Source organism: Perissodus microlepis, chromosome 7, assembly GCF_051167445.1.
Source record: "Perissodus microlepis isolate ML-2025 ecotype Zambia chromosome 7, ASM5116744v1, whole genome shotgun sequence".
NCBI classification, from domain to species: domain Eukaryota; kingdom Metazoa; phylum Chordata; class Actinopteri; order Cichliformes; family Cichlidae; genus Perissodus; species Perissodus microlepis.
Genome location: NC_140467.1, coordinates 36,918,411 through 36,938,606, shown reverse-complemented (window position 1 = coordinate 36,938,606; position 20,196 = coordinate 36,918,411). Strand labels below are relative to the sequence as shown.

The window sequence follows — 20,196 nt, the reverse complement described above, 5'->3', positions numbered from 1 at the left end:
GCTTTGGGGCTAAATCCCCGGATGTGACCAATAGAACCAGTTGGGGGGCGGGGCATTGTGAAGTCTGCTTACGTTTGTTTTGCGTGAAGCAATACATGTTTGGTTGAGCTTTGAATGAGGAGCCATCATCCCGGCGGCTAGGAGGTGGAAAATACATTTCAAAGTATCTCCGGATGAATTCAAAATGAGCAAGCAGGCTTTTTTCACAGGTACTCCAGTGACTGTTAAGCTTCACTTTATCTCGGTGCTGGGTAAGCGTGTTTTTTTTTTTTAAACAGTGAAAGAGAATTGATTTGTAAGCGACAAAACATGCCACAGACCTGTTTGTCTGTGACACAAAGTAGCAAGGTTGCTAGCAGATTTTTTCGCACTCTTGTTTTTTTTTTTTTTTTTTGAGAGAGAGGGGGGGCGAGGTGAAGAGGATAAGGGGGATCTATCAGTCATTCCGAGACAAAAGAAACCCTAATATCTTCAGCAATATGTGGCTGAGGGCAAATGACAGCCAGCAATGAGACCAACTCGCCTTTTGTGGCTCGTTGAAGTCTACATCCCCTTGCCATTAAGTAGCGTTAGCTTATTCTTCGAATCGCGTGTGTTATGCAGGCGATCTCGGAGAAGAAGTAACCCAAACAGATCGTTGCAGACATATTATTGTTGCTTATTCCCTTCGTAAGATCCCGATAGGATGCCAGGATTTCGAGTTGACACGAATCAACGAATGGCCGAGGAGCAAATAACAAACGGCCTAATCGGCACGTTTTGTTCTCCTGACTCCTTAACTTGCATTGAGACTTTGTGTTCACTTTGAAGGCTCTCACACTCGCCAGCGGCTTGTCCCTGAGATTTTGTTATTTCGAAAAACCATTGCTTCTCTTCAGCATATTAACCACAACGCTTAAGTGATCATTCATGTGGACCAAATAATTGCTTTTCATTGAACTCAATCCGTGTATTGAAAAAGCCATTAAGCTTTCATCCAGTAGCTGTTATTTTGCGTACTGCAGCTAGAAATATTGCTTGGCGTGCTTTGCTGTTTGGACAGTATCAAACAAACACAGAATTAAGCTTGTAGTTAATTATTTTAAGGAAAGGTCTCTCTCTGGAAGTTGCTCTTACTGTAGGAGTCCAAGGGTTAAGCATTAAGTGAAAATAATTCTTAGAAGGAGCTTGGACTTTCAGAGTAACACACTAAGGATATTTATCCCTTCCACCTGGCAGCTAACTTGAGAAATCTGCATCTACCAGTAGTTCTGTCTGGATTTATTTGAGTCCATTGATCTGTAGTGCAGCTGTCTAATCCAAAAGCAATGGAGTATAGTCTTGGCAAGACTGAGTCCGCAAAGAAGATGCATTTTCAAATTTCCTTTAGTAATTCAATTACAGTTGTCTCTGGAGGTCCTGTTTGAATTGCACAGTCTGAGCATGTGCGCTTCCGTCAATAGGCTAGAAAATGGCTCTTTGCAATAAAAAAGACAGGTCTAATACAGGAGGAGGTTACACTTGCGAGTCAAAGCTCACATCAAGGTTCAAGGTTCTTTATTTGTCACATGCATAGTTATACAAGTATAACACACAGTGAAATGTAGCCTGACACGCTCCTCGACATGTGCAAAAATGGGGGGGGGGTAGAGGAAGAACATTTTATATATATATATATATATATAATAGGGTGAATGTGCAGTAGTAGCAGCAAGCAGGTGATAGACATCTGACTATTTTACAGAATAGACAATATAAACATATTTAAAATTAAAGGAATTTGGAATGTACATTGTGCCTTGGTTTAGAGTGTCTGGAAGAGAGTCCTGTCTCAGTGTCATCAGTGTCCTGAACTTGGTGTTTAGTGTGTGTTCCACATTTCATGAGCTGTTTTCTGCTTAGTTGCTAGTCCAGTTGAGGGTGAGGTTGAGGTTTAGAATTGCTCCACTCAGTTGTAGTGAAGGGGAATATCAGATTGAAAGTCTAAAGAAAAGCATCCTGGAAGCTTAAGAGTTTATCAGGAGTAGGTGGGCCAGCAGGTTTCATCTGAAATTCCCTCTAGGAACCTGCTACTGACCAGGATTAAACAGTGCTCAGTTTCCTTATGATAGGGTAATAACAGGTTTTGGTTACAGAAATGCTATAGATTGCTACCTAAGATGGGTGTTCTTCCCTGTTAAGTAAAAACAATACTTGAGCATAATTATATACCCTTTAGTTGTTTCCAAAGCCGACTATATACTGGGGAACAGGATCAAGTGCACCATCCACCATTTGGAATAACAGATTTATATGGGTTAGGATCCTTCAAAAGTTTAGTATTGATTTGTCTAGAGCTGCATTTGTGTGAACAACATGCATGTGATGCTGAATAACTACATTAGAGACCAAAAAATTTGGTGTAAATAGTGAAATGCAAGGGGGCTGTACTAACAAGCAAATCCAGTATACCAGGATGAATTGTGATATTTGGGTTCACTCACTCTAACATCGGCAGTCGGGCTAAGTGGTCACACAACGGTTCCTATCAACTCGATAAGTCAAGCTAGGCTTTTCAAGTCTAGCTATGAGCACATTCACACAGTGGTGTTGGCCACATATGGCACAAACATGCATACATTTACTGGTAGCGGGGTGGCCTATTCTACTTTAAAATAGAAAACTACAATAATAGAAAATATGAAGTGGTCAAAGACACATGTCAAGCTAAAAGTAGCACATTTACTGCAACCAAAGCAGCATTGTATGTGTCTGGTGGGCATTGTATGTCAATTATATAAATAAGAAGTATATTAATGTGTGGTTAGGAAGACTGGAGCAGCACATAAAAAAACTCTATTTAAAGCCCAGTAGAAAACCAGCAAGTAAGCTTTGTATGTGTAAGTTAGTAGACTTCTCAGCACCACAACTCTGTCATAGAAGCACAGGATGAGCATTAGCTTGGTAAGATGGATGCAACCCTGGTGGTTTTAGACTGTGTGAGAGCAAGTAACGAACAAAAATATAAACAGAATTTAAACTGGCAGGTAAGTAGAACTGCAAATTTTATACAAGGTCAAGGCTTTATACGAGCCTTAGCGTTCTTTTAGTGTTATATAACTATTTTAAAGGCTAAACAACAACATATAAAATTGCTTAAAAGCTGCTAGTAACCACAGGGTATGTCTTATTAGTTGTTGCCAGAAATTGACAAAAGTGAAAGTTATATTAAGTTAATAAGTAGGCAGTGGGTTTCAAAACTTGGGTTGAACCTAAAGTTCCTCCACTAAGCCCCAAATACTGCTTTGTAATATAGGACTGTGATAAATATGTATAATAAGTGTTACTCTGTTGCCTGTACTTGAAACATGTTTCTGTAAATAGTGTATTGGTGACATTTGTTTTTTTTTTTTAGGCTATGTCAGTTAAGTACTCAGATTTTCAAATCAAATGCAGCATGGCAACAAATGCTGTTCATCATTTCTATATATCTTTAAATAGCCAGTGAAATGACCTGTGAAAATGCGTCTCTGTTTAAAGTGTTTGCAAAAGTTAGGTGTTAATGGCTTTAATAAAAAAAAAAAAAAACAATATATGAGAGGTGAGAGATGGTTGTTAATACGGATGCATCAAATTTTTGTGCTTCGTGTGCAGTGGGAGCGGTGATAGTGGAAAGCTGTGATACAAATGATTAAAAAAAAAACAACTTTAAGTTTAAAAGAAATGCATTCAATTGTTCATCTCACTTAATATTTTCTTGGGTGTCTTACTCGTGCACAAATGTTAATGTGTGTTTTCTCTCTGTTTTCTAGGTTTCTTTGGATTTATTCCCCTTCAATCCCTGTATTTAGTTTGACTTCTGAAGACCAATGCCTTAGTTCTGATCAAACATTACTCGTAAAAGACATACATACGCTGGGTATATTAACAGTGAGTTCAGACCAGTCAACTATATCACTCCTCCAAACCCTTCTTTCCCAACTCAAGACAGATTAAGAGGGGCATCAGAACATTCAACAAGCTACCATGTCCTCCATCCTTCCCTTCACCCCACCTGTTGTGAAGCGGCTCTTGGGATGGAAGAAGACTCCAGCAGGGAGCGGAGGAGCAGGAGGAGGAATCGGAGGGGTTGGGGAGCAGAATGGAGGTGGACAGGAGGAGAAGTGGTGCGAAAAAGCAGTTAAAAGCTTGGTAAAGAAGCTTAAGAAGACGGGACAATTGGACGAGCTAGAGAAAGCGATCAGTACACAGAACAGCAACACAAAGTGTGTCACCATACCCAGGTAAGATGGGGACCCAGAGATCCTGTATTTCTATGTTTTTTGTCTCTGAACTGTAGATGCTCATTCACAACAGCTTTGTGCATTAATACATTTATATAAAGCACATGTAAACTTACAATTTTTTCATTTCCACTGAATGGTTAAAAATGAAGACTACAACAATGAACAATGCAGTTGCTTCTTTCAGCACTGTCACACTTCCACACAAAAACAAATCTGCTGGCAGCATGGAATGGTGTGCCACAATACCGCAAATTAGTGAGTGCAGTGAGGTATATCAACACACATGAAAGTAAAAAAAAGAGTGACAGGCACCCACACATTTGCAGAAAGAAGTCTCCGTTATGCAACAGTGGGTCCACTTCCCCAATACTTTGTGCCATAGGTTAGCAAGGCAGCAGAAGTGAAACCAGGTTGGAGGAAACAGATGTCCTGCATGCATTGCCAACCAAAACCATCTTGTGCTTGCTTTCATTAGAACTCACTAACCTATATGCAGAACTCGGGGGTGCATTCACACCGTCTGCAGAGTTTGCTCTATATTGATTTTTCTCTGATAATCTTTGATTGCATCAGCCTTGTGGTCTTCTGCACCTTAAGAATATGAACTGCCTGAGCTGATTTCAGTGTTTCCATTGAGAACATTATGCCGATAAGTGATCATTCGGATGAATTTGATCGAAAACAGTGAAAAGATTAACATGCCTGTTCTAGAATTTATCTTTAAAATCTATTCAGAAATAGTTTTGTGTCTTGCGCCAGTAGTTTGCACCATCTCGTCTCCTAATTCTATAAAGTTTATTTATAATGTTGTTGTTTAACTGGTAGCATACTTTTAAGTACTTTCAGATAACAGCAGGAGTTACTAATTAAATAGCTGCTTTTTTAATTGGCACTCTGCATTGGCCACTTCACTTCATGAAGCACTTTAAGTCCAGTAAGTTTTGTAGAAATTATGTTATTACAACTCTCAAGCAATAAAGTAAGAGACAACCAAATGTGAATAGCTGTTGAAGCAATGTCCAAAAACTTAAGAATACCTTTGGTATGTAAAGCATTCTGCACCAGTTAACAAACTGTTTGAAATAGGGCTGGGCGATATGGCCTAAAATTCATATCGCGATATAATTTGAAGCACGTGCGGTAACGATATATATCATGATATATTCTTTTCTTCTGTATAACGTATTTTTCCACACTATAAGGCACACTTAAAATCCTTTAATTTTCTCAAAAATCGAGTGTGTGCCTTATGTATGAATTCTGGTTGTGCTTACTGACCTCGAACCGATTTGGGCGTGCAGAAATCTGTTAAAAAATGTTTTAGTACAACTTTGGATAGCCGCACTGCTTGGTGGATTGTCAGAGCATTATGGCTGCTGTGGTGAGGAGCTTCACGGAGTAATCTGGGTCCAAAATTCCGCCTCTTCAGGTCCCAAAGTCAAACGAACACTAAGAGTTAAAATCGGTCTAAATTCTTTCATCTTTAATTAAATCATCAGCGTTGCTGCTTTATTGGGTGTAACAGTTAAGTTTTACATCCATGAAAACAGAGTTTATTAAATTTAACGGAGTTAGAAGTTAACAGGAAGTTAGCTCGCTACTTTACACCTAAACATTTCATACCATGTTCTGACTGAGAGATTTTTGAAACTAATTAAAACGTACAGCTCTGCTACCACTTCCGACATAAATGAAGACAGAAAACTAAACAGCAGTGGCGTTTGCATATGGGCTCAAAATGTGGTCATAAATATTTTGTACTTGTAAAAAAGATTTGTATGTGTAAAAAAGATTTGTATGTGTAAAAAGAATTTGTGTGTGGACTTAGCCCAAAAAAAACCCTGCAAGTTACAAGTACGAATTTTGACCCTATTTTTCTTCCTTTCATCTGATTGGTCAATGTCATGTCAATCACAAATGTAACAATCCAATCAGAGAACAGATGGGTTTGGCTGTCGGAGGGGCGCTTTTTTTGAACTGCAGGTCTTTGAAGGGAATAAATGCCCTTTTACATGCCAACCCAGCGTTTTCCTTCATCACCACGAAGGAAAACAGTCTGTGGTCGTCCGAGTTTGGTGATTTTTGTGTCACAGGTCTACGTGTTTAATATAGGGACTTCCACAGCCTTTTCAACAGCACTGCGGACCGCGGGGTGGGGGCGGGCAGTGTTTTGGAAATGACAGTCTTCATTACAAAGCTTTCTTCATTATGAATTAGCATACATGTTTTTATTGAACATTTGAAGAACCAGCAAAAAAAACAGAAACTCTTGTAGAGGACATAAAGTCAGAGATAGAAAAGACAAGGAGCAGGTGCATCTAGTACAGGTAGAGCTGCTGCAAAAACCCACAGAGCCCAGCAGCCAGCGCAACAAATTCTGGATCCTTTGCTTTTAGTTAGCAGTTAGCATTAGCAGCACATCCTGCGTCCGATGTGAAAGGACTTTTATGCTGCGCACTGTGACTCACAGCAATGGTCCTGGGTCAGCCCTGACTTTGTGTTAAACTAATCCTAAAGTAATAATGGTATTTCTAACCACTGATATAGCACAACTTTATCCTTTCAACAGCTGCTGAAAGTTAGGGGACCTAGCTGCTATCGGATATTTATATAGAGATCCTCCAGCTTCAAACTGTATTACCCTTCAAGGACCTGCAGTTCAAAAAAGCGCCCCTCCGACAGCCAAACCCATCTGTTCTCTGATTGGATTGTTACATTTGTGATTGACATGACATTGACCAATCAGATGAAAGGAAGAAAAATAGGGTCAAAATTCGTACTTGTAACTTGCAGGGTTTTTTTTGGGCTAAGTCCACACACAAATCTTTTTTTACGCACACACAAATCTTTTTTACGCACACACAAATCTTTTTTACAAGTACAAAATATTTATGACCACATTTTGAGCCCATATACACGGGCCAAACTTCAGTCAGGAGAACAACTGAGATCATTCATCCACAATACAAGGTTAGTTATTAATATACTGCAACAACATGGGACTAGAACAGCTGCGAGAGAATTCAACATTAATGAATCAATGTTACGGAAGTGGAGGAAGCGCAGTTTTTGGCTTTCCCCATATTTCAAAAGTGCTTCATCTCTTTGCTATGACTGTCGCCCGCCATAATTTGCAGATGATAATGGTTTTAGCCGCTGCGATGCTTTCGACCAAAACAGGCGCAGCTTGATGACATCATCAACATGCGCTATCGTGATAGAGCGATATAGTCAAAATCTCTATCGTATGTCGTTTATATCGCCCACCCCTAGTTTGAAATATGATGAACATTATATGATTAAAAAAGTTGATGGAATTCTATTAAAAAATGAGTTGTGCAGGATGTATAAGTTTGTTACAGTGAAGAATATTCTCTTAACACATTGCAGTTTTTGCAAACAAGTGAACAAAAAACAAAAGAAAATGCATCTATTTATTCTTTTCATTCTGAAACTGTTCGCCATAATACCTAGTTCAAATAGTCGCTGGCTACCTCTCTTACATATGGCTTCAGTATATTTCTGTTTGTCACATAAGAAGGTGTTGGAGGTCTCCAGATGAGGTGAGACAAAAAAGTCATGGAAACCCAACAAAGTACACGTGATCACCTTTCATTAATTCACTGAGGATCGGATTATTAGAAGCTTCCCTTCTCAAGTGTTTTATGCAATGTAGTCTTTCTCTCCTTTCTGTCTTAAGCTTCACATTAATTACAAATTATAATTTGGTATTATTTTAGTACCACACTACGTACTTATGCTGACCATAAATCAGCACACTCAGACTGGCCTGTCACTGAATTGATGGGTGCTATTCTTGATCACTCAACCCATTGCTTTCTATTGGTAGTTTTTGACAGATATGGAGAAGAAAAAGAAATGAAAATTCAGATCTAATTTACATCAGGTGTTCAAAGCAATTGGCATTTCAATAACATTTTTCTAGTCCTACATATGTGAAGCTGGAGTATTGGGGTAGAAACCCATATAGTCACAGAGAATGCTGGTCAGATTTACCTAGAATATAATGGAGGTGAAACTAGCATGTGTCTGGTTTGGCAGACTGGTGCTTTCCTGCTTTCCTTCCATTTTTTTGTAACTTAGCTTGTGAAACAATTGAGGGCTATGTGAGGTGACCAGAAATGTAAATGCAGCTAATGTGATGGAGTTTGCACTGTATTCCTTTTTTCCTTTTTTTGGCCTTGTAGCACACACAGGTTCACCTTCTGTATTAAGGAATATTAGATGATGTCCTTGGTGGGCAGATAGTTTCTCAGCAGTGCACTCTGGTCAGATTTCTGGCTGAGGTCAGACAGACATAATTACATTGCAGTCTTTAATGCATTTGTGTAGATGTACTTTGAATGGATGAGCTAATATATATATATTATTATTAAAGTTACAGAACTGAGCTCAGTGTTTGTAGCGCCCATACAGTGGTACTGTAGTGCAAAGCAGAGAATCACTAGAATTGCGTGTAAAGCTCAAATTAGTTGTTGAATATAACATATTTATCCAACATTACCTTGCAAAAAGTGGAATGTAACACATACAGTACTTTGCAAAAGTTTTAAGGTACCCATCATTTCTTCATATTTTGCTAAGAAAATGTAGAAATATGTGCAGTGATGTATTCAAACAGGTAAAAACCTAAATGTAAATACAGTATAAAAGGCAAAAACAGGGTTTGTACAATTGTAGTAGACTTAAACTAACTTAGGCAAGCTTTCTTTAAGTAGTCTTTAGGAATTGTTCTCTTGAAGGACATTCAAAGTTCTTTGGATGCCAGATGTCTTTTGTTTTGTTCTCTGTCTAGATGATCCCTTACCACTTCAATAATATTGAGGTCCAGGCTCAGGGGAGACCAATCAATGACTGAAACTGACAGTTTTCCATTCGAGTGTGTTTGGGATCATTGCCAAACTGAAAATTGCAGCCCATCAGATGCTTTCCAGATGGTATTGTGTGGTGGATCAAAATCTAATGATACTTTTCTGTAATCATGATACAATCAGTTCTTACAAGATCCCCAACACCTAGGGCTGAAATGCAGCCCAAGCCGTCATAGAAGCAAGATGCAAAGAAATGAGGGCCAGCACAACATTTTTGCACAGTATTGTATGTGGTTATGTACTGTATTCTAAACAGTGCATCTGAAAGTGGTCTAACTGTTGAGGAAGTTGTCAGAGATTTTAGCACAGATGAGAATGGCTCATCATATGTTGTCATCCATGTCCTGTAAATGAAAAAGACAAGACTTGCATGATGCTAAATGTCTGTTGTTTTCTTCTCATTGAGGAATGTAGGTTAGATTGTAGTTTCTGATATAGAACTGATAAAATCATGATAGTTACCGAAAGACATTTGTTTAGACAGTATGTTTTAAGGGTTGTAACTACACAGCTTGGATTCTTTTAGCTGCATACTACGTCACATCGCCTCTAATTTCCTTTAAGCTCAAGAAAGTGACGATAAAGTCTAAGATAATTTTTTTTTCTTTTGGTCTTTTTGTGGGTGGAGTGAAGGATGTGGAAAAAGGTATCTCGAGTATTGCAAGGTGTTTGTAGGTTTCTTTCTGACTGGAGGTAGGAAACACTGTAGCAGCTCTGCTATTTCTGGAGATAGTAGTTGGTGGTGATGGAAATTTTAAACGACAACAGCCTAATGTTTTGCGCATACTTTGGTTAAACTTGCAAGAAGACGCTTTTAAAATACAGTTCTAGTTTTGTGTCATTTATCTCCAGTGATCAATAGGTGAATAGATGAAGATCAAGGGTTCCCAGACAGGGGGCTTTTTGACGATGGACTCAAGAGACATTGTACTTTTGACCTTTTAAGAAAGGAAGAAGGCAAAGTGCTATCTGTGATTCTTGTAGTTGTAAAACTATGCAAGTAGGGTGATAAGCTTCGAGATAGAGAACCTTGCACAAACAGGCATGACAATCATTTTGCTCTAATCAGACAACAGGATCTCTCACACAAACTCCTTATGTGCAGATACACATTAGTGTTGTATCTTTTTTTTTTTTTTTTTCTTTTCTCACGTCTTGACACACGAAGTGTTTAGTGATTTTTTTTTTTTTTTTTTTTTTTTTTTAATGTCCTCATTCACATATCATTCATGTTTAGATTAATATATTTCTTCACATCACACTTCTCATATGTTTTTGAAAAAAACATGCCCAAATGTGTGGTTTTATTTTATTTTTTATTTGTTTGTGTGTTCTTTGCAGTTGTGCATTTTAGCGGCTTATTAGCCACCTAAGTCAAGTAAATGACAATTGGATGCATGCCTGGAATTGTATTATCTTACGGAGCCATTCTGTGTCACCTGATTGCACCACATCACTATTGTCTGATTTGGATTTGTCTTGCAGTCATCTGTCATCTTGTTGGTCTCTTACTGGGAAACTGAAGGTGGAGCTTTTTCCTTCCTTCATGCCATTGAGTTACCAGCTGTACATATCTGTGATTTCATCGTACTAATTTGGAATGAAACGCCTCATGTTTACCATCTGTTTGCTTTCATTTTGTATTTTTTTTTTTTCTTTTTCCACTTGTGTGCGTGTGTATGTGTATGCATGTCTTTGGTGTGCGTGCCTGTGTGTTTCTGTGTCTGTAGCAATTGCTCAGACCTTTGGGGTCTAGGCTCAGGCCACATGATAGAGCAGTGGGACTCAGCAGGCATGTACGGATATCCTGACCACAGCAGGTGAATATACTCACATGCATGAAAAATACAGTGATCCAACAGATTTACTACATATGTCTTCATTATTGCAAAAGTTGTGCAGAAAAAAGTAATGCCCATTGTTTGTTTTTTTTTAAGGTGGGGTCATTTCTGTTGTTTTTGTGTTTTTGTTTTTTAAACTAGATGTAATCACAACTTGTGCTACAAGTTTGCATTTATGGTTATTTAGACAATAAGGAAATAATGTAGCTGGTCATTTCCACTGAAAAGCTTTCTTTATAGCTTTTTAAATAATCAACTAGCAGGTAGGCTTTTAAAATAAGGTTTAGCCATGCAACATATCCAGTGACTTTTTAAAATATATATATATATTAGTAAGCACTTTCAAACCAGAAACTCCACATGACACAATCACCTTTCAGAGTTTCTGAGTTTCTTGTGAAGATCTTGGCGCATTATGAGCTGCTTTTCATCTTCTCTCGCTTTCTCAATTCTCTTAGGTCACTGGATGGCCGTCTTCAGGTGTCTCATCGTAAGGGCCTGCCTCACGTCATCTACTGCCGCCTGTGGAGATGGCCTGACCTTCACAGCCACCATGAGCTGAGGGCCATTGACACCTGCCAGTATGCATTTAACCTTAAGAAGGATGAAGTGTGTGTCAATCCCTACCATTACCAGAGAGTGGAGACACCTGGTAAGGGTCCTTGAGAATTGTGTGTCCTCTTACTTCAAGTACTTTTGGTTCTGGTGTTCAAGATGTCCTTGAACAACCCTATGAGCATGGTAGTCATAGCAAAATCATTGTTTTAGATCTCCTAGTCTCTTTCCGTTTTGTGCTGTTAAAATCAGTCTAAATGTGTTTATATTAGTGTTCATTCGTCTTTTTACAAGATTATATTTAGTGGAAAAATGCATATAATTATATCATATTAATTGGTATAACAATTTCCATCTGTACTTGTCAATAACACTTCTTTTCTCTTCAGTGCTGCCACCGGTGTTGGTCCCACGTCACACAGAGATTCTGACAGAGCTTCCGCCTCTAGACGACTTTACAAACTCCATTCCTGAAAACACCAACTTCCCTGCAGGCATAGATCCTCCTAATAACTATATACCAGGTATGTATGTTTTCCTTCATATTTCAGTAGTTTCACTCATTTGTTTAAAGTAACAACTGATCTTTCTGTGCTAACTCTTGAGCTTTGGTTTAGTATAAAAACCTCTTGGCGTTGTTTGGGTTTTAAACAATGGTTGCTGTTAAGAATACACAACTTATTTAATGTTCCTTTTTTACAGACACTCCTCCACCTGGCTATATGAGTGAAGATGGTGAAACCAGCGACCAGCAGATGAATCAAAGTATGGAATCAGGTAGATTAGTTGAGTTTAGCACTTGGAAATATCCTTAAGATTATACTCACATGTAAACTTCTGGATTTTTTTTTCCTCACACATGCACGTCATTACAGCAGTGTGTTTTACACAGGCAGTGTTTAAAATGCAAAACAGAGTACAACAAGATGTAATGTGTTGTATGTTTTTGTTGTCAGGCTCACCAGCAGAAATGTCACCGAGCACCTTGTCTCCTGTCAGTCACGGCCTGGGTAAGAGCGATTTATTGGTTTATTTCTTTATCGGTTATCTTTAGTTTCCTTGGAAATTATCAATAAATGATTCAATGAAAACTTTAAACATTACCACCTTGATTTCTTTCTTTCAGACCTTCAGCCAGTCACCTATAGCGAACCAGCATTCTGGTGCTCTATAGCTTACTACGAGCTAAACCAGCGGGTTGGAGAGACGTTCCATGCCTCACAGCCATCCCTGACCGTTGATGGCTTTACCGATCCCTCCAACTCTGAACGCTTCTGTTTAGGGCTTCTCAGCAATGTTAACAGAAATGCTACTGTTGAAATGACAAGGAGACATATAGGTACGGCATACACTGCCACACAGTCAAAAATAACATGGTGTAGCAGCTACTCTGTGTGGGAAAAGCTCTTTTTAAGGATTTTTACAGTGTTGCGGCACTTTAACAATACCTGCACTATGAATCTCAGATTCATTACACTGACGTCCTTGAGCTGTAAATGTGTCTTTACAGAGATTTCAATTGTAAAGGTCCTGTGAGAAATACAGCTTTTTGTTTCTTTTGAGAAATACAGCAGTTCTTTCAGTGATGGCTTTTAAAAATCTATCTGATAAAGACATGTTGCTGAATAGGTGTGACTGATTTAAGACTTTCCATAGCACTACGTCCACTGATATTTCACTCAAGTTCAAGCTTTGCTCCAGAGTAAGCCTTTGTGATTTTTTTTTTCTGTCTTTTTTTCTTTAGCTTCACATTAATTTTTCTGTGATACATTCTGCAGGTCGTGGCGTGAGATTGTATTATATTGGAGGGGAGGTGTTTGCCGAGTGCCTCAGCGACAGTGCCATTTTTGTCCAGAGTCCTAACTGCAATCAACGATATGGCTGGCACCCCGCCACAGTCTGCAAGATACCACCAGGTTTGTACATGTTTTATTTTATTTTTTAAATAAAGCTGAATGATTCTTATACAACAGTTTAAAAAGGTCCTGCCTGGTTTGCTTACAAGATACAGTATAGAAGATATACTTTATTTATCCTAAAGATGTGAATTTTGCAAATGTCTCAGAAAGGTAAAAACTAATCTGGGATCAAAATGAGTATTAAAAATGTTAAATAAGTAAATGTTTGGCTGACAATATTAAGTAGTAGCATACAATACAGTAAAAAAAATCTAAGTTTATAAAAAAGTGACTTACCTAGTGTAGTAGAAACAGCATAGCAAATATCAGATGCTATTAAAGTTTCTCAGTAGCAGAAAGTGCAGTACAGTGAAGTAATCAGTGTTAAGTGCTGTGACACTGCAGGGTTGAGATAAACTGTTGAGCGATGATTCTCTGCTAGGCAGATGTGTTAATTTGAACACAGTTATGGCATGAACCACAATTTCCTGTGTCAGTCAGTCTGGAGCTGAATCACTCTTAGTAAAAAGTGCACTGCTGCCTGTACAGTAAGTGGTTCAGAGGGCTTCTAACGTGTCCAGTTTGTATCACAGAGGTGGCCTTCCAGATTGGTTTATTTAGTCTGTTGGTGTCCGACTGATAGAAAATCCCTAGTGTTTTGCTGTACACATTGAAGGATCTCTGCCTTCTCAGGGGATACAACCTGCTCGTGCCCTTCTTGGGGAAAAAAAAACAAAACCTTAGTGTTGGTCCTCCTCCAATGGAAGTGTCACCAAACAAAGATTTAGAAAATGATGGTGCGTGATGGCTGTGCTTTTTGTGTTTTTTTTTTTAAATGAAAATAGCTCTGATATGTAGATCCCCCCCCCCCTCTGATATTGATGAAATTGAGCTTGAAGAAAGGGAATACAGTGTGACAGTCTTTTCAGACACTCACCCACACTCTGACTCATCTGTACCCATGTAACTTTGAACATTTCATCCCTGGCCAAAAGAGCAGTGTGAACACTATCATTACTGAAGCACACAGTGGTACTGAAATGCACCACAAAGATCTTTTGAACATTCAGGGGTCAGATTTGTAAGGCTTGTGTAGAATAATTCCCAACATGCAACACACCCACTCCTCACAATGGTTCAGCTTGGTACCTACAAATATATCACACCTGTGATCTTGCTAATTATAATATTCAGCTTACCGGTTTTGGAAATGCACATTTATTTAATTTGTTGTTAATTTGGCTTTATTTTTGTAAAATGTTACATGTGCACAAATGTGAAAAATTAAATGTCCTCGGAGTATTTGCTTTAACTAAATGAGATCTTTCCTGGTGGGGATTATTAGTCCCACACATCATTTTGTTTGTTTCCTTTTTCTAATGTATTTTTTTTTTCCTGTTTTGATAGGCTGTAATCTGAAGATTTTTAACAACCAGGAGTTTGCCGCACTCCTGGCCCAGTCAGTAAATCAAGGGTTTGAGGCTGTATACCAACTAACCAGGATGTGCACCATCAGAATGAGCTTTGTCAAGGGCTGGGGAGCTGAGTACAGGTGAATTTGTCTCTGAAGCACATGTTCTCTTACACTGCCATCCATAATGAATGGAGGGCTTTCTGGTCCCCATCAGACCAGAGAGTCGCTCAGTAAAACTCAGTAGTGTTGTCTCTCTCTCTGTGGACTGCTCAGGAATATAGTGTTTGCAATTTCTGAGCTGTTTAATTCATTTATTTTTCTCTGTAAACTGTTAATGTTGCAAATGTTGGCATGACTCTGATTGCTAACAATATTTTTCTGGTTCTATGAACTGAAAGGCTTAGGCCTACCTCCCCTTTTTAAAAACAACTTGGTTGTAATTTTGTTGTACACATCAGTGTCCATCTAAGTTCTTTATTCACTAAAAATGAGCTTGTGGGTAGAGGCAACATAAGTGTCACAAATAGTTGTGACAAAGCTTGTGGTTCCCTTCACCTCTGCACATTTTGCTTGCCATGATGTGATGGTTGAATAGTCAGCAATAGAAGGTGTATTAGTTCTCTGAAATCAAATTAGTTCTCAAGATGTTCTAGGGGGACTTTTCTGAAGCTATTGGACTGTTTGTGCATGAAAAAGACTGTAGTTTCCCTTAACACTGACTCATCGCTTGTATACCTTCAACTTAATGGACTGAACCTAAGTAAATTAGTCTTAAGGAGAAATAGTGAATCAGCAACCTAACTTGAGAAAGTGATGAAGGACTGGAAATTCAAATCTAGGTACACTCTCACTCTCTATTGCGGTGTCAGCAGTATATCTTACATGCAGGTCGTAGAGAAGCAGCTCGTGCAAGATTTTAAGTCGTCATAGTTTGTGTGTGCACATAAAATGTTACGTTTTTAGGAGCTAAATGCATGGAACATCATTAACAAAGGATGAGGACTGACTTTTTAAAAAATAAAAAATGAATATTGATATGAAATCCATCTATAAATGCTGCTTATTATCAATAACAAATCACATGAAATGCTACTTTTAGCTACTTTTGTCCCATACCCATGTGCTATATTTTTATCCTTGCAGGCGTCAGACAGTCACCAGCACCCCTTGTTGGATTGAACTGCATCTCAACGGCCCCCTCCAGTGGTTGGATAAGGTGTTGACCCAAATGGGTTCACCCTCAGTGCGCTGCTCTAGTATGTCCTAAACAGTGTCCTGCTTTTGCAGATGCAAAGTCAGACATTTCAGTGTTTGAACAGTGTATCCTAAAGGAGAGCACCATGCAGTCTTAAGTGATGTACAAACAACAAAACAAAAACAAGAAGAAAAAAACCCCCACACACATTGGACCCGGAGGACAAGAGCTTGACATCACTAATTGACAATAGTGGTTTATTAAGTGATGCCACAATGGACCCTGACTCTGTTGGAACAACTGACACATTCTAGTTCTCATCAAGTGAGATCACCTTGCAATATCAAAATGACAAGAGAGTGATGTCCTATTGGGCGAGCCTACATTTGTGCTCTGATCTGAAAACCCAAAGCAGGACAGAGCTTTATTATCCTCCTCACTGACACAGCAACAGCTGCTTCGGGGATCGAGCATGTGACCTTCTACTTGCTGGACAGTCTGTCCAAGTACTCGTTCAGATCGCATCTTCACTACCTATTTACCACAGCACAACTTTGATCCCATGTCAGTATTTCCGTTTACACGACGCTGACTAACAGTACTACTGCCACTCCAGGCTCACAATCGACCAAAGCCAACTTCACATCTTCATTTTCTGGCGACCAAACTTCCATTTGATTTGGGATGCTCCTCTCTTCTCCCAGTCAGTCATGTGCTGTTGTTATCACTGACCTCACTATGTTGGAATGCAAAGTCTTCTGCTCTTAAAGGGGTTTAATTACTCACGAACCCCATCTTCGCATTTTCTCATGCACACAAACCATATGCGCTTTTCTTTTCCTTTGTTTTCATAATGATAAAGTGTCTCCTCTTTATACGAAGCGTGGACTGGTTGGTGAGGAGTTTCCATTAAATAGTAGTAGTCATCACTAACCACCTAGTGTAGATGATTGGAATTAAAGTTGAGGATTACTTGAAGCAAGTGTCTACAATATGTCACACTAGGCCAAAATTTGTTCCTCCCATGCACCCTCTCTTACATTCTCCTTATTTTATTCCACAGTTACATCAGCTTGTTTGTGAAGAGGAGCTCTGTATAGACTTTGAGATGCACAGGCTTAAGATTAAACACAAGGCTTCACTATTGCTTACGTCTAACAAGAGGAAAAGATAAACACCTATTCCCTATGTTTCACATTTGTGGAAGAGGCATAAATCTCTGCAATAGTGTATCATTATTGACATTTTATCAGTAAGTAAAGTCCTGCAGTGTTGGACTGTAATTAACAAGCGTCCTCTATTCTGCACTTGCACTATCCTAAATTAAAAATGGTTGCCTTTCATGTAAAATATAGCAAGGTATGCTTTTAAATCGAAAATATAGAAGTGTTGAAAAGCCCACTCGATTCAAGATAATCACAGAAGAAGATTAATATTGTAGACTATTTACTGTAAAGATTTGGGCCCTTACATTGCATGAATTGGTGTTCATTTGATTTGAAAAATGAATAAATAAATAAAATTTCCTATCCGAAAGCCAGCTGGTACCGACATTGGCGTTTGAAAGCGTTTAAGTATTCAAGCTTTAAGTACTCCACAAGCTAGTTACTCTACAGTTATTTTCTTTACTTGTTTCCTTTAGCTATATTTTGTATTTTCCGAGTATTTTTTACATATAAATATATTTAAAATCTTTAAAGCTTTCTTCCTTTTTATTAGAATTTATTTTTTTTAGAACATACCTTCAGTTTGAAAATTATTACAGCTTGATGACTATTTGTGTGTGTGCGTGTGTGTAGCATAGGATATACCATTATCACTGAATTTACCACTTAAAGCACATTTAGTTATCATTGCGCTCAATGACTGACATTGTCCTAATTGATACCTTTCTTTCTTCAACATGTGAAATTTGGAGACTTTCACCATATTTAGGCTCTTACAGATGTCATCTTAGTGATACCAGTATTTCATCTCAGAGTCTGACCAAAGATCGGCTTAATCTTTAAATTCACCAGTGTCTGTTTGACCTCCACAATTAAAGATGAGCATTTTATGGTTATGTACCAAAGCTATTAGAAAAATTAAGGTGTTTCGATGACTAAATAACTGACCTTTTGGATATTGATGTATAATCCAACCGCCTCGCAATGGAGTACACAGCACATGGTATTAATTAATATAGCTCTGTTGCTGAAAGGTGTATTTGTGGAGTTGAGATTCCAGTGTGCAGTGAACAAACTGCATCAAAAGCTGATTGAGTTCCGTAATTCAACACATGCACATTAATTAACAATGAGTGTGTTTACTTGCACACGGGATACTAAGTTGAAGTCTCTGTACTGTAAGTGAATTCTTTACTTGGGATTTTAAGTGGGACGTGTAAATATATAATAATGGGACTCACTTGCCTCATTGTTGTGGCTCTTGCTGTCACATTCCCAGTATCCTCATTTTACATTCTCTAAATAAAAGAGCTGTTGTTGGTGTGCACGTAAACACATTCACATTTTCTACTTGATCAGTGATGCAGATGTGACATATTATTATTGCTATTATTTTATTTTTTTAGGTAAGGACACCAAAATGAAGGTTTAGCTTCTCACATAATGAGGGCCAAGACATGAAGTCCAGAAATCCTGGTACATGATACATTATTGCATATTCAAAGATGTCAAAATTCAGTAGGTGGGTTTTAGAGCGCACAGTTGGTGGATGACGTCTCTCATTAGGCAGTGTACTTCATTGCCTTTATTTTTATCTTTACTTTAGAGCCCTGCCTGTCTTTATACTGGTTTGACCCAGGCAAATGTTGACCTATACTTCTTCACCTAACTAATGCTCATCTGTAACCAGACTAAAACCAGCTCAATGTGGTAAATGTTGTTTATCTTTTTGTTATTTATCTGTCAACCTGTCTTATATTTTCTTTTTTTATTTATTAGGGAAAATGTTGACTGGAAGTTCTAGCCAGACTTTCCAAATGTTAAAGTGACGATATCATGGTGTATTATTGCTAACCCACGTTTGTTCTATGCAGAAACATTGATAAGGTTTTTTTTCTTTTCTTTTCGTTTTTTTTCTGATGGCTAGTCATACTGTTTTGTGCGTATTGCCGGGATCCAGCAAAAGCCTTCGCTTCTATTTGTTTTTAAGTGCCACCTAAGACTTTAGCCTGCCCTACAAATTACCAGCTCTCAGACGGAAGATGAAACCAAATAAGGTTTCATGAAGGCTGATTCAACACATTCTGAAGGTCCACATTCCTATTTAAGGATCACGTGTTGTATTATTATTGTTATTATTATTATTTCTTTTTGTTTCCTGATTGTGATGACAATTGTGTATCTTCAAATAAGCCTCTTTCAGGTGAATCGTCAAGAAGGTGGTTCTTTGGAGACAGTGAAGTTTCTACATGTCACTAGTGATGTGTTGTTATATAGTTGTACTTTTGTTTTTATCATACATGCTGTTCCTTTTGCTTGCTGTCAATGGAGCATATTCACTTAGACAGTCTCTTAGAATTTCTGTCTTTTCAAACACTTCACTTCATAGGCTTTCCAACTACCTTGCATATACAACTTCTTACAGTGTACACTAATAAAGCTGTTTTAATTCAACTGAAAATAGTGTCTTGTGTTGCATTCCAAATAGTTCTAGCCTTTGTTAGGCTGAGTGTTCTACATAAATGAATAAAGCTCATGTTGGTGTAGTCATCAGTTAAAACTGACAGTTTACCTGAATTTCTTTCATTTAAAATACTGTCCTTTATGGTGTTTTCGCTCTCGGCATAAACAGGCTGGTTCTTTTACCTTCAGAGCTGCCTTAATTCTTCTTGGCATAGATAAAACAAGGAAACAGTCCTCGGATGCAGAATTGTCGGCTGCACATCCCAAACTCATACCGCATATCTCAGGTGGTCTGCTGGATTGAAATTTGTGATTGTGGTGGCCATTTGCGCTTTGCAACATGGTGCGTTATGCTGAAAGGGTCCATCAGAAGATGGGCACACTGTGGTTTTAAAGGGTTGGACATGGTCAGCAACAATACTCAGGGAGACTGTGGTGTTTAAACAATGCTCATATGATATAAAGAGGCCTAAAGTGTGTCAAGAAAAAAATCCCCCACATGACTACACCATCAGAACCAACAGCCTG

At 38.4% G+C, this 20,196-nt stretch overlaps 1 protein-coding gene across 4 annotated transcripts; it reads left to right on the top strand.

Moving 5' to 3' along the window:
- The first annotated feature begins 79 nt into the window (after nt 1-79).
- smad2 (SMAD family member 2) lies at nt 80-19,659 on the top strand. 4 transcript variants are annotated; one of them, XM_084934857.1, is made up of 11 exons: nt 80-209; nt 3,771-4,241; nt 10,867-10,956; nt 11,436-11,629; nt 11,922-12,056; nt 12,235-12,309; nt 12,489-12,542; nt 12,659-12,871; nt 13,311-13,448; nt 14,838-14,982; nt 15,988-19,659. In XM_084934857.1, exons 2-11 carry the CDS (start codon nt 3,985-3,987, stop codon nt 16,109-16,111), a joined length of 1,425 nt encoding a protein of 474 aa, XP_084790983.1. In that variant the 5' UTR covers nt 80-209; nt 3,771-3,984; the 3' UTR covers nt 16,112-19,659. The 4 variants fall into 4 exon arrangements, with proteins under 4 accessions (XP_084790983.1, XP_084790984.1, XP_084790982.1 ...); XM_084934858.1 differs by having other exon boundaries at nt 80-251; nt 12,235-12,297; XM_084934856.1 differs by having other exon boundaries at nt 80-251.
- Nucleotides 19,660-20,196: the final 537 nt, after the last annotated feature.

Bases quoted from the DNA above. Each gene is read 5' to 3' on its own strand.
- smad2 (XM_084934857.1), top strand. From the start codon at position 3,985: ATGTCCTCCATCCTTCCCTTCACCCCACCTGTTGTGAAGCGGCTCTTG. The intron at 10,957-11,435 runs GTGAATATACTC...CAATTCTCTTAG, and splicing joins GGATATCCTGACCACAGCAG to GTCACTGGATGGCCGTCTTC. The intron at 12,310-12,488 runs GTAGATTAGTTG...TTTTGTTGTCAG, and splicing joins GAATCAAAGTATGGAATCAG to GCTCACCAGCAGAAATGTCA.